This window comes from Gavia stellata, chromosome 3, assembly GCF_030936135.1.
Source record: "Gavia stellata isolate bGavSte3 chromosome 3, bGavSte3.hap2, whole genome shotgun sequence".
NCBI classification, from domain to species: Eukaryota; Metazoa; Chordata; class Aves; order Gaviiformes; family Gaviidae; genus Gavia; species Gavia stellata.
The window spans coordinates 9115260-9128696 of NC_082596.1; the positions used below are offsets into that span (position 1 = coordinate 9115260).

Genomic DNA, 13437 nt, shown 5'->3' on the forward strand with positions numbered 1-13437 from the left:
TCCTTTGGTACACGGACAAGCTGAATTCTGCAATCTCTGTTTAAGTGCTTGCCTTTGCAACCTAAACAACATTTATTTTAACGGTACTTAAGCATAAATAAAGATGAAAGGAGTAAGAATGCAAACGCAGCATATCAATTTGAGTCCATTTCTCCTTGCAAGTGGTTTAGCCTAAGGCATTTGAGCCTCTGCCTCACGTTCCCACAAGTTTCAGACAGCAGACTGGCTTTATTTTTCTTTTAAAGAGGGTTATGAAAAAGTGAAATAATAAATTTTGCACTAAAATTTAAAGTAATTAGCTTAGAATTCCACTCACAACATAAATATTATTTAAATGTGTAGGTAAGTTCTATGTAAACTATTACTGCGCTGAAGAGTGTGAGGAGAGCTAAATAACACGAGCACAGGAGAAATCTTAAATAGGGCTACATAGAAGAGGAAATTCTCATCAGTTCAAAATCACTGCCTCAAAGCCAGTGACTCTAAGTTGTATAAGTACTATTTATTTCATCTATTTTCAAATAAGATCTTATCATAGATGACTGGGTCACTATCATTCTCCAAAGCAAGAGAAAACTTGCTAGCTAATTTAAGAACACAGCTTTTCTTTCTGTGTGGCTGGATTTTTGGCATACCATAGCTTGGCCCTATTTGCAGCCTTGTAAAAGTCACTTATCTGAGCCTATCAGTAGCCAAACAGAGCACTGCGAGCATTCCCGGTGGAGCTGCCAGCGAAATAACGGCTCCCTGAGGATTAACTTCTCGGCTAAAAAGAAAGCGAGCCTGTCTTACGGCAGCATAATGGCCTTCATCTGTAACCTAGATCTTGGCTGGTTTCTTTCAAATGCTTTTTCACTACGCTATCAGAAAGGTAAAAAACCCGCGTAGTTCGCAGGGAACGTCACCGTATCAAATGGTGCCAGCAGGAACCCGCTGTCCCTCCCCTGAGCCCTTTCGGAGAAAGCCTGAGAAAAAGTAAAGGGTCTCAGAAGTCTTTCTTGGAGAGAGGTATGGGGCGGTACAGGGAGCAGGGGACAAGCACTGCTCCCTCATAAGGAAACAGCTGGAAGAGAAGCACCCCTGTGTGCTTTGCTGCCCTAATGTGTGGATCTAGGGGACAGGAGGGGCTCCTGTCACTGCAGTTTCTGATCACTCAGCCTTTGAGAGTAAGGGACCAGGAGCTACCGTGGTATGTCACATAGCAGCCCAAAGTGCTGACCACTGCCTGCAAACCTCAGTGTCTCATCCTGACTTCTGGGAGAGACTGGGTCTAAAATAAAACCAGGGGAGGTCATCTTAATAGCCTCTGACTACCAGCTTGTTTTATGCCCAAGGGAACAACGCGTTTGCATCTCCCACAGGCATTTAGAACTTTCTGTCTAAAACATGATACAGCTTCTCCTGCTGAAAATTTTTCAAGTAAGCTTCTAACACAAAGGATGACATAGAGTCTGAGTCTGCAAATGCTTGTGTTCAAAAACACTTTTCCTCCCATGAGACAGTCTGTTGGCTGATCACAAGTCACGGTGCTGGAGCAGGAAGGAATAAATCCCAGACCCTGGTCACACTGAAGACCAGTCAGCGTAGCTGTGGTACAACTGCATTGACTTCAAAAGGGGGCAGTGTTAAATTGATGTTGAGTCCTTAAAAAACGTTACCCCATTTACCTTGAGAGCTGTGGGCTCGCGATGACTTAGACCATATTCTGGTTCTTTGTGGGAGATTTATCAGGTATAGAGTAGAAATCTAAAAGGCTATCTGAAACTGGCAAAGGTAGGTAAGTTGGAAAAGAGAAATTTAATTTAGACATCAACTTGAAGTGCCTCAGTTCAGAAACAATATTCGTTTATAGTCAACAGAGAGAAATAAACTATTAAAGCCCAATACCTCCTTTGCTAATCTGAACTGTTCATACCTACATCTATCCATTTACTCCACAGGGTGCCCAGACAGCCCTGTTTCTGCAAACTCTAAATCCAAGAAACATAATAAAATACATCTCCTTACCTGCTCTGTGAGGAGCTCTCAGGTACATGGTACATGAAGACATTTCCTCTGGAGGCAGCAGCCCAGTGACTGGCCATGTTTATGATGGGACACGTGATAAACTGGTCACTGATAAAAAAGGAGGAGCAGGGAACAGACACAGTCACATAACAGAAAAAAAGGAAAGAACCCCCACCACAACCAACAGACCTCTCTCTATATTGATAGCCTTCCTTAAATCTTCCAAAACAGCTCATATCTCTGCGTTCAGGTGCACTGAGGGAAACCACATTCACCCTCTATGAACCCAGTACACCCTAGAATTCACTAAATTTTCTGGTTTATGGAGTGTTGAACAATGGTAATGATACTAAAGAAACAAGATCTGACACATAAAGAGTAGCCTGGCCAAAAAAACAATCCCATTTTAGTCTAGTTTATGGGGGCCCATGCTTGTAATAGTATAAAGCTCCTTCTGGCACCACTAGAAATGGCATCTAGTAAAAGGACGTATATATTTTTTGGGTTAAAGATCAACAATATCATTTCTGCATTTGGATCTGTGTGATTTTTTTGGATAGAATTTCTAGAGCTGGAGGAAGTAAGAGACCACTTTTGGAGATATCCTGCAGGGCCTCTAGAAGGGCTCATCAATATGGACTATCTGGTGCAGTATGTCCAGCAGAGAAAGGTTAAACAAGAAGAATGCAATAAGATAGTTAAATGATCAATTTATCACCAGGTATTGCAATACAAAGATATTAGTGAAGTAAATATATCCAAACCTTCCTAGGTTCCATTGCCCCAAGAAGTGGGGCTGGAAGATGGGGTGAGCAGTAGCTGGAAGGAGCACAAGCGGTTCAAGAGAAGCAGGCAGAAAACAGGACACCTTACTGCAAGATATCTCATTATGATTCCTCAAGGCAATATTATATACACACATATCACCACTTCTCATTCTACATGTGCCTGAAGACTCAACACACTCTTCGGGTGTTTATATATCCATAACTACATGAGCACACCAAACATATCTGCTGTGGAAGTGGGAGGTTTCAATTCTCGGTCTAGTGAATCTGAAACAGTAGCTGTTCCTTCAAACTTGGTAGGTAAAAAAAGAATGACTGATGGCAAGAAAGAACAGCGTCAGAGAAGCATAAAAACATGTTGCTATATTTAACTGGTATGATTATGAAAGGCACCGTTTGGGTGGCTATCTTGGTTCAGCAGAGTTTATTTTAAGCCCATCTGTGAGACCGCAAGCTATGGGCTGACTGACCACAATACTCTTTGACAGTTATGGTTGACAACACCCGTATGAAACAAAAATTACTGCTGTTCACATGCCTACCAGCATGGGGTTTTAGCGGAGCAGATGGTCTTTGAAAACTAGGGAGTCTGTGGAGAGCATTGGCTCTCGAGAAATGCTTTGACATACATTTCACCACTTAAAAATAATTCTCAGTTGGTGCTATAGGGGGAAAAAAAGCTATTCTGGGGAAGTAGAAAAAAAATGTAAAAAATAGCAACCACAAAAAAGAAATGTCTGGAATATCAGAGTTAAAAAAAAAAAAAAAAAAAGAAAAAGAAAATGAAACTCATTTCGTACCTGGGAAAAATACCAGAGAATTGCAGCTAAAACAATTTTTAAAGTGGAAATATTTTAAAACCACAAAATATTCACAATGTATGTAGTTAGCAACCACTTATGTTGCTTTCTCACACTTTAGAATCCTGTTAAAACTTTAGCAATTAATTATAACTTCCTGGCATAGAACTTCTGTTAATATAAATCAAAACTAAAAAACAAAAAAACCCCACAAAATAAACACACTCCAAAAAAACAGAACCAAACCCCTTTTTTCTCCACAGTATATGTGATGCTGATGTAGATGACTGTCATTCTGTAACTACTGTCTCCCTCCCTTTTTCCTGTAGCTGGAGTCATTTCCAAAGTGTTTAAAGCAAAGGATTATCATCAGCTGTCCTGGTTTCACGACTCATTCTTCTGCTAACTCTTTAAGCCGTTCACTTCTTTCCTTAGCCAAGTCGTTTGCCTCATATCGTAAACAAGCAGGTAATCCCTGCCCGCGAGGCTGCTGCAGGGTGCTCGCAGGCTGAGAGCCAGAGGAACTATTTGTGTATTGCATTCCTGCTGCAAGCAAGCGGTGTGGCCACCGTCGCAGCTTTGCAAAAGTCAGTGTTTGCACCACGCCGAGCCCTGGGCTGAACGTGGATGATCAAATGCGACAGCCCTGTGTTGTAGCAGCTCCTTATGGAGATACCTCTGGATGGGAAGAAGGGTTAAAATTAAAGTCCTTCAGTGTTTTACTATGGCTTAAAACCTTACTGATCTGACTAAAGAATTATAGCCCCATGGGTAACAATAGTGATGGAAAGAGATTGAAGACAAGTTCTGCTTTAATGCCCATGAACCACCACGCTTCCACGTGTGCTGCATGCAGTAGCCCCAGATGCCGTAGCGATGGGTGGCCTGTCCCTGGGACAGGCTACAAGGCAGGGCAAATGCAGCATGGTGTGAGACTCGCTAAATGGCACAAAGCTCAACCCACAGCCTTCTGGCTTGTTTACTCCATGATCTCAATGCACTGGCACACCGGGACCACCCAGAAACCTTCCCCAAACAGATTTGGTCACTGCTGTCTTGGATCAGATGTTTCCAAGTGAATCTTGGCTCCTGTTCATCTCCCACTCCCTGAGGCTCCCCTGGAGCAACGCCCTGCAATTCTGATGGAGGATGAAGACCTACTGAAAGGAAAATCTTTTCTCTACGGTCTCATGGAGAGGCTCAGAGTGGAACAGAAAGCTGTAACACTGAGAGCGCAGATACCAGGAGCTTGTAGCTATGATGTCTCAGTTCAGAACAGAGGTGAAACAGCTTGAATGGGCACACTAGGGCTCAAACCAGCAGCTTATAAAACACATCACCTTAGGAGTTTTCATACCAAATCTGCTCGTGAAGCAGAGACAGGAATAGGGAAAGTTTTTGATTCATTTTCTGAAAATCTGTTCCAATAACTTAAACATTCAGCCCCATGTTTGCACAGAGGTAGGAAAAAGGAGATAAGGACATTCCCCCTCCGTTTGCCTCCTTTCAGAAAAAATGGGCCCACCCCGCCACAGCTCAAGATCTGTACCTGGCTAAAGCAAACTGACTGCCCATAAGGGGAGAGAGCAAAATCTACAGTTTTCTCTGCAGACCAAACCACCATGTGACCCAAGCTAAAGATATCCCCCAGTCTCTATGGCCTACCATAGGTCTCATGACTGCTGTGCAGTCCTAGTTCAACAGGGCAATGAACTCTTCAAACTGACTGTTACCCAGAACTGCTGGACCCTAATGCCATACCCAACTAAGGGTCGAAGCTCTGCATATATACTAGGTGGTGTGAACATGGCCCACTGCTCATCTTCCACTTCCCAACGATCCCTCCCTGCAATGTTTCAAAGCGAAGTATGGGAGTGCATATTCTGGAAGTAAGTCGCTCATGGGTCTTCTGACATTTCATCACTACCGCCTTCGGAAGAGGCCGGGAAGCACTGTGAGTCTACAGTGTGTCCTGATGGATCAAACAAAGCAAGAGTCAGGTATCATGTGTTCTCCTTCCACCTCCACAAGAAGCCTTCCTACAGAAGCATCCTAATGCCTGATTCTGCTTTCTCTGACCATGGGAAACCATACACAAAGGGAGCAAAATGAGGATTAGGTGACATTATACAATCACTGTACGCTGGCATAAATGATTACACAAGGGTTAAGGAAATGCATGAATAAGCTTGAGGGGAATCTTCTGCCATAGGCAAAATGGAGATTAGCAATGCACAGAATGGAGTTGGGAGCCACTTTTCTGAATGTTCACAAGTGCTTCACCATTTTACACAGGATACTTACCTGTAGAAAGCCTGACATTGTGAAAAAATATATTTTGCAGGTTTCATAATATAAAAATTAATGTAATTGCTGAAATCAAAGTTTTCAAACTTGACCAGTCTCCAAATTTTCAAAAACTAGGAAAAGTATCTAACTGTATAATTAGGTGACTGTGAATAAAAGCCAGTCTATTGGTTCTTCTACTGTCACAGGGATGAGAGGACTCAAGAAATAGTTGATGCAGAGTGTGCAAAAAACCAAGACAACTTTGGCATGAAAGAGTACACAAAGAAGCATTAGTAGTCTGAATCCAATACACAGTTCAGGAAAGACAACTCAAACTTTTCACCAGGCATAAAAGTCAGTTCAATTTCTGTTTACCAATGACATTGGAAACCTCACAGAAAATGAAATCATATTCCCCATTTTCTGTTCATTTGCATAAGAATTTCCCAAGTTTTTCAGAATATAAATGCACACTTGAGATAAGCAAAACAAACCTTGCTTAACCCCAATCACACAGTTGTAATAGGATGAGTTTCTTACCGGGTGGCATTTTCCAAAGCCCTGGAAAAGGATGAATAATCATCGGTTGAGTGTTCGAGGGAGTAATACCACGTTGCTGCATCTTCAATGAATGAGTTGGAGTCTTCTCCTCCTAGAGAATTTTGCAGAGCCTGATAAAAGGCTGTTTTGCTGTTTGCTCTTCCTTGACTTTCTTCAAATTTCTGAGAACAAAATGCATACATGGAATTTACAAAAAAAACCCAAAAGATACATTTTTAGTGGAACAATATGGGCTCAGATCTCCCTCTGCTGGAATGAGTCCTCTCTGATTCCTAGGGGAAGAAGTAAGGGACAGTCCTACTTTTGCTTTCCCAATACTGTCACCAGCCAGCTGTATTAGCTTCCTCAAAACATACTCTAGGACTGAATCCCTAAGCTGTTAAGTCTAAATCATAGGCACAGTGCTGTGCAGATGTAGCTCTAATACTACAGAAACCCAGCTGGCTCCCACGGAAGTAGTCCACATGGATAGTTCTCCAGTGTGAGCGTGCCCAATGCTGTCTTTCTGATGAGCTCCCTGCAGGAAAACTAAAGGGGAAAGAGAGAGATATTGCTCCTTTCCTTTGGGAAGTCCAGAAAGCGAACACACCATATTGCCATTTCATTTCAAAGCTAAAGACTGCTGGAAGTTTTCATCACATCTTTCTTTGAGGAAGTTTTTTATTTGATCAATTCAGAATTTTCACCTTTTTTTTTTTTTTTTAAATAATTTATTTCAAGTTCAGAAACAGGGCTGAACCTTCCTGTGGATCAAGTCCTTTCTAAAGAGGGCACCTTGCAGGTTCATGGTGGCTGAAACTTGGTATAAGAACTCCAGAGAGAAAGATCCAATAAACCACCTATATTATTTTGGGCAGTCAGTCTGACGCAAAATAGGCTGCTGTCTGCCCAGTCCAGTTACCATAGATGCTTTACTGAATATATTACTTTGATGGCCCGCAGCTGGTTTTCATCACACAGCTAGGTCTTTCCACAACCTTATACAGAAAGTACAAAGGGAATAATTACTTTTCAACAGATTCACAGAAATGAAAGATGGAAAATAAGTCCCCATCTGCTGAGGCCAAGGCCTGTCCTTACTGATATACTCTAATGCTTTGTGCATTTTGATTAAGTGACTTTACAAGGGATTTCAAAAAACTACCAAATATCCTAAGGTCCAAAAAGAACTTGGAAATTTTCCTTGTATTTGTAATAAATTCTTCTTTTGCTAGATTTTGGCCCATGCAATGTGAAAAGAGTCAGGTGGTGCCAGTTTTAGTAATACAGCTGTACTTCGAAAAAGATCTGGAACTCACCCATGACACGTCACTTCATGTGCACAAATGCCACATATGAAACTGCATAGCACACTTCCCTGCAAAATCATTCAGTTTAAATACAGCAAGGACTCGTACATTTTTCAGCAAGAAACAGAAATTGTCACTGAAGACCTGACTGCAGATTTACTGAATTTGAAAGCAATCTTCCCATTGGCTTTGGCACACATCAATTCAGCTCCCTACTAACCAGCAGAAGCGTTGCTGCTGTCTAATTAGGAATCTCTCATTTGGTGACTGGAGCTGGTGGATTTGGCTAGCAGATATGGGTAAGAACAGATGCTTTTCTGTGTCAATGCAGAGCCCAAGCTCTTATGTGTAAAGCATCCTGTCTAAGGCAACTTTCATGCAATGCTTTCATTTTGTTGGGGGTTTTTTAATGGATTTGTTACATTATTCTACACCTGTTATGGATAACTTAAAGAGAAAAAGAAAGAGAAAAAAAAACTTCGGGTATTGATTATGTACCCTAGGAAATGATCCTTCACTGCCTCATCAACTACCAAGCATCATATAAGCATTACAGTTGAAAACCACAGAGGAGGAGATGGATCATCATACAACCATACATACATCATGTGGTTAAGCTGAAGAACTCCTTGCCACATGGTTTTGTGGATGCCAAAATTGGTAAAGATGAAGTTTCATGAACAAGTTTTTGCATTCAAAAAAATAAAATAGTCAGTTGATGGTTATTAATTATGGAAAGACCAATTCAGGCTAGGAAGTCCCTGAGCTGCAAAGTGCTAGAGGTTTGGAGAGCATTTAGCAGAAGTATCAGATTTACTTACCCTATTCTTACAAACTTCCACTCTTAGCCACTGCTGAAAAGAGCATTCTGTGCTAAATGGGCCTTTGGTCTGACTCAGTGTGGTCGGTCTTATGTTTTTACTGCACTTATGTACTAGTTTCTGTGATCTTCAAAATGCCCCAGAAATTCTGGTGACCTTTCTCAGCAATCATTGATAATAGAGTGAGGTCCTCGAGACGTGCTGAGTCAGATGAAAGAGGACTCAATAGGCAGAGATGGGTGAGAAACAGAACTGGCATTTGTAAGACATTTTGAGATTTTTCATTCCAACCAGCACTAAAATAGGACAATCTAAAACATAATATGTTAATTGTTGCTTTGGTTACAATATAATATAATTTAAACATCCGACTTGAACATGATAGCACAAAACAAAGCAATGCATTCAAAATAAAACCCATGAAACATTAAAAAGACAAAGCATTTTAACTTTTCAGAAATTGATTCAATTTGACCAATTTTCCATGTCCAACAGATGTTTCCCATTAGAAAATATATGACCAAGGAACAATTTTCAAATAGCAGTAGATACAACAGCTGCTACCAGATTAATAGAAACAGCTGCACATTATGTAAAATAATTTACATTCTGCTAACCTTTAAAGAGGTATTAGCAACTGACCTCAGAGTTATAGTGGGGTTTTCAACTATTTTTAGAAAGTAAGAAAGAAAATAATTAAAGACAGCAGGTGCACTGCTTTCTACTGTTCTGGTGATGCAAAGCAGTCATAAACACTCTGTAAACAATGAGTTATATAATGCTTACTGTCCTTGTTCCTGCAGCATAGCTTCTGGAGCATATAAATGCATCTGGTCCAGTGTTTTATTTAAAAAGAAATTCTAGCAGCTGATAGACCAAATGTACTTTTCTGACAAACTGGAATAGTGATAACACTAACATAATATGTACAGATCTTAGGTCTTAAATGGCTTTTGATAAAAGTTGTCACAAAAGATGGTGCCATTCAGCAGAGTGTTTCAAGGATTCCAGCTAGTTACAAGATGAAGTAAAGAGCTGATATCAGCCCATTCTCCTCACTGATGGCATTTATCAGGACACTGCTCCCCTGATCATTACAATTAATATACACGTATTTGCCATCTGTTTTATGTTGCTGAATACCTTTATCCATAAAGAAATTAATTGACTGTAATATAGTGCAGGATGGAAGATCTGGTCTGCATAGATCCAGCTGCTTACATGGGGTAAATAAACTATATTTCTGTCTATCCACTCCCCTGTGTCCTGATTTTGGGTTCTGCAGCCAACCATATTATGCTAAGGAGGGAAAGAAAAAGAGAGAAAACACATGAAGTGCAACCTTAGTCTTCCAACTAAAAAGTAAGTTAACAATCCTTGAAATGTGGGGATTACATAGTAGGCGCAGAACATATGGAAGATATAAACAGGGCTGTACTGACTTACATGCATATGCAAACAAACACAGATCTAAATCAGCATGAGCGATTCCGTATATTTAATGTCAGTAGGAACCATTAGATCCTCCCACATGAGCATAACATATAGCACAGGGATAAAATTTTGTTCAGTTGGGAATTGAAATCAACATTTTTAGAGGTTTCTGCTCAGCTGCCCTAATCTATGACTGCTCAAAGCTAATATCCCTGAAGGTCTGCCATGGGAATTGCAGTTAACGGGTTCAGGCTTAACTACTCCATATGCCACGTAATAGTGCATTACGGCACCACTTACCATTCCCTTAACAAACTCTGCTTTGTCTTCTCACTTAGTCTCAACCATCTGATGGCTGCACTGGGGATGAGTACGAAGTGCTCCAGGAAGTGGCAAATCTGTCTCAGTTCACATGAATAAGCATTAAAGTGAATGCCATAAAATGATCATTTCCATGGTCAAGACATTGAGCATGAATGTTCAGCATACTCTCTGCTGCAAGCATCAGAGAGACCTCAGCCTTTAATTGTAAATAAATCGAACATAAATGTTTTGCTAGCGCATAAGTGACGCCTTCTGTTTTTCTATTTCATTTTTAATAGTAAAGGTCTTAACAGGCATAAGCACAGTGTTGCAGTGGGAGTACAGAGACACCCAACACAACCAGATGCCAGTAAGCCCCCACAGAACAACATGGTGCCAACTGGATTTACCACCTTCAGGTCTGGTTGCAATCTAGAGGTTTTACTCTTACTCCTAAGACTCGACTGGTAAGAGTTTATAAAACTTGCATGCAAGTCCAGTCTAAGGTGATAAGATTTGCATCACGTCTCAAGCTTGCTTGCATCCAAATAGCTAAAAGTGTCTCCTCACCATTTAGAGGATCAGTATTAATAGAGCAAGACCAAGATTAATAGAGCAAGCCCTCGGCTGAATTTGCCAGCACAGCTGTTCCCAGGAACTGGTGGAACAGGTCAGCAGGGGTTAAATTTTATTATCCCCCATTTCTTGCATCTGACTGCACTGAAATCAGTGATCCTAAAGGAGATAGAAATGAAGGACTTTTTGCCAATTCCATACGCTTGCCATAGGACCTTTTAGCTGTGCCATTTATTTACCCAAATACATGCATGGTTCTTCTCTCCACAGAGTTGGAGCACATCCACAGATGGATTTTCACCCTAGGGAGGTTTCATCCCCTCTTTGTAGAACAGATTAAATAACTTGGTTGTAGTCAGAGGCACACAAGGAACTATGCCTTGGTTCCCCAAGCTGAGTTCAGTGCTCTGTCCACCAGCTAAGCCCTCCCATCTTCCTTAGTATATCAGTAAAACCAGCTTTGGGTTTTCCTAGAAAGATGCAAGTCAGATCTACCTCAAGGCAACCCTTAAAATGAATACAGTAGAAGAGCAGGATACAGTGTGGGTTGTCTCAAATCCTTCTTCTAGGTCTATTTTGGGGAGAGGACAGTTAATACAGTTCAAAGGTCCCTTACAACATTATGACAGAGGAAACGGCGCACAGACTTCTCAATAACAACCACCAACCACACCAGTTTCTGCCACTGTAGCTAAATACGTCTGTGGCCTACTCAGGACTTCATCATCTGACTTTGACTGCAACCATGCATGGCCATGGCTATGATGTAGAAATGCTCTTGAGGACCTGGAAAATGCATGTTCTTAAATAGCTCAATGACAGAGGAAGCATTACAGTTTCCCAGCAATTAATACACTAACTGCATGAACAAGGAAGAAATCAGGAAGCTTTAGCCCTGCAGCATGTCTTTAAGAAAACAATCCGATGACAGAAATACAGACTGGTCAAAACAGTCATATTCCCTCAAGCCCTAAAAACCTGAAAACACAGGAAAATAGAAATAGAGGAAAATGTGGATAAAAAAATCATCAGTTCTTACTGGGAACATGAAAACAGCTTAAGGAAGTCAAAAGGGAGAAAACAAAACATAACCACCTACCATGAACATTACGAATTTTCTGGAACAGAGGTGGAATCTGACTGACAGCAGTAGCACCAAGTAAGGTAGATACTATTATAATGGCTAGTAAAGAAGTTAACTATCCTTCTAAGTAAGGATAGTTAAACACTTGCCAAAGGAGATCAGAAGACCTCCAACAGCAGGAGATTTTAAACCAGGTCTCTCAGGTTGAGGTAGATATGACCATTTCTCAGGGTTGAGTTGCACCAACTTTTTGAGTCCCCTTCCAATCTTATTTTCTGCAAGTCTTTAAATAAAGAAGATATTCCAGATTTTCTTTTTGGAAAGGCAACATTTTACTGCTGAGCTCTCAGTTACAAGTGGGGTTTTTTTTCATTTCAACCTGACAGTGCTGGCTTTTAGCACTTGTGGCTTTCATTGACATCATGATTTGTTGCATAATTTCTAATACATCTTGGAATTTCACTTTGGTTTTGCAGACAACTGTCACATGTGGAAATAGTGTAAAGGAAAGAATTTCACTTCCTGGTCTTCATCACATAACTTGTAATGAGGTTACTGAGGTTTACTCCCCTCTCACAGGGTCTGGATCATTACCTGCAGGCCTCCAGCATCACGGTCCATTTCCTATGTTTGACTCTCTCTTTTAATTGATTCCAAAAGAGAAATAAGAGCAGGAAACTTCTGATGGAGACTAAACAAGCAATATGAACTTCATTCAGGTGGGTCAAAAAAGGGGGTACCAGCACAGAGAAGCTGGGATTGACCTTTCACTGCTTCCTAAGAGATGAAATCCACACAGTTACAGAAAGATAGCAACAGACCTGCAGTTCACTTAGATAACCCTCAAAATAATCCCTGCCATGTTACATTCTCTTGTTGATTTCTTAGCATGTATCTGAGCATGTTGGAACATTTAATTTAATTTGGCAGTGTTAAACAGGGAAGCGCTATTGTTCCCATGGTAGAGAAGGACAAATGAAGTGGAAGAGATTGATATGCTGTCTCAAGAACAGACAGTGCCGGAGGGTGCACAAGAAGACGTAAAATCCCTCTGGGGAGACCTTAATGCGCTTGAGGACTTTTATGTCCAAAGTATAGCATGGACACAATTCTGTTCACCAGTTTATGCCCTGAAACCTTAGCCACACATCAGGCCAGTGCTATTTTTAGTCATAGCTAGTCCATATTCAGAAAGAAAATGTACTTCTTAAAGGCAACAGAGAAAAATGTTTGCAGGAAAAAAAAAGTTGGCATGGAAAAGACTGACTTAGCCCTGCTGGACAGTGACGAACCAAGTTATAAGCTTGCTTTCTTCTTGGTGATGTACAACTGAGATTGCAATATTAATAGGATTTCAGAGACAGAAAAACATACTGCTGCATATTAATACATGTTAAATCATTGCTGATCTTTTACCTTTTCGTATCTCCCCCAGTAGTGTTAATCAAAAAATATAATAATGCCATTAATCAGCCTAAACAGGAC

The 13437-nt window shown here is 40.8% G+C and overlaps 1 protein-coding gene across 1 annotated transcript in view; it reads right to left on the minus strand.

Annotated features, from left to right (window-relative positions):
• The window catches only part of TG (thyroglobulin), a 157727-nt gene that overhangs the window by 16245 nt on the left and 128045 nt on the right, over window positions 1-13437 (minus strand). Inside the window, exons 44-45 of the mRNA XM_059815276.1 lie at window positions 6425-6606; window positions 2008-2115 (exon numbers count right to left, since the gene is read on the minus strand). Of these exons, the coding sequence (XP_059671259.1) occupies window positions 2008-2115; window positions 6425-6606 (290 nt within the window). The remainder of the gene's footprint in view (window positions 1-2007; window positions 2116-6424; window positions 6607-13437) is intronic.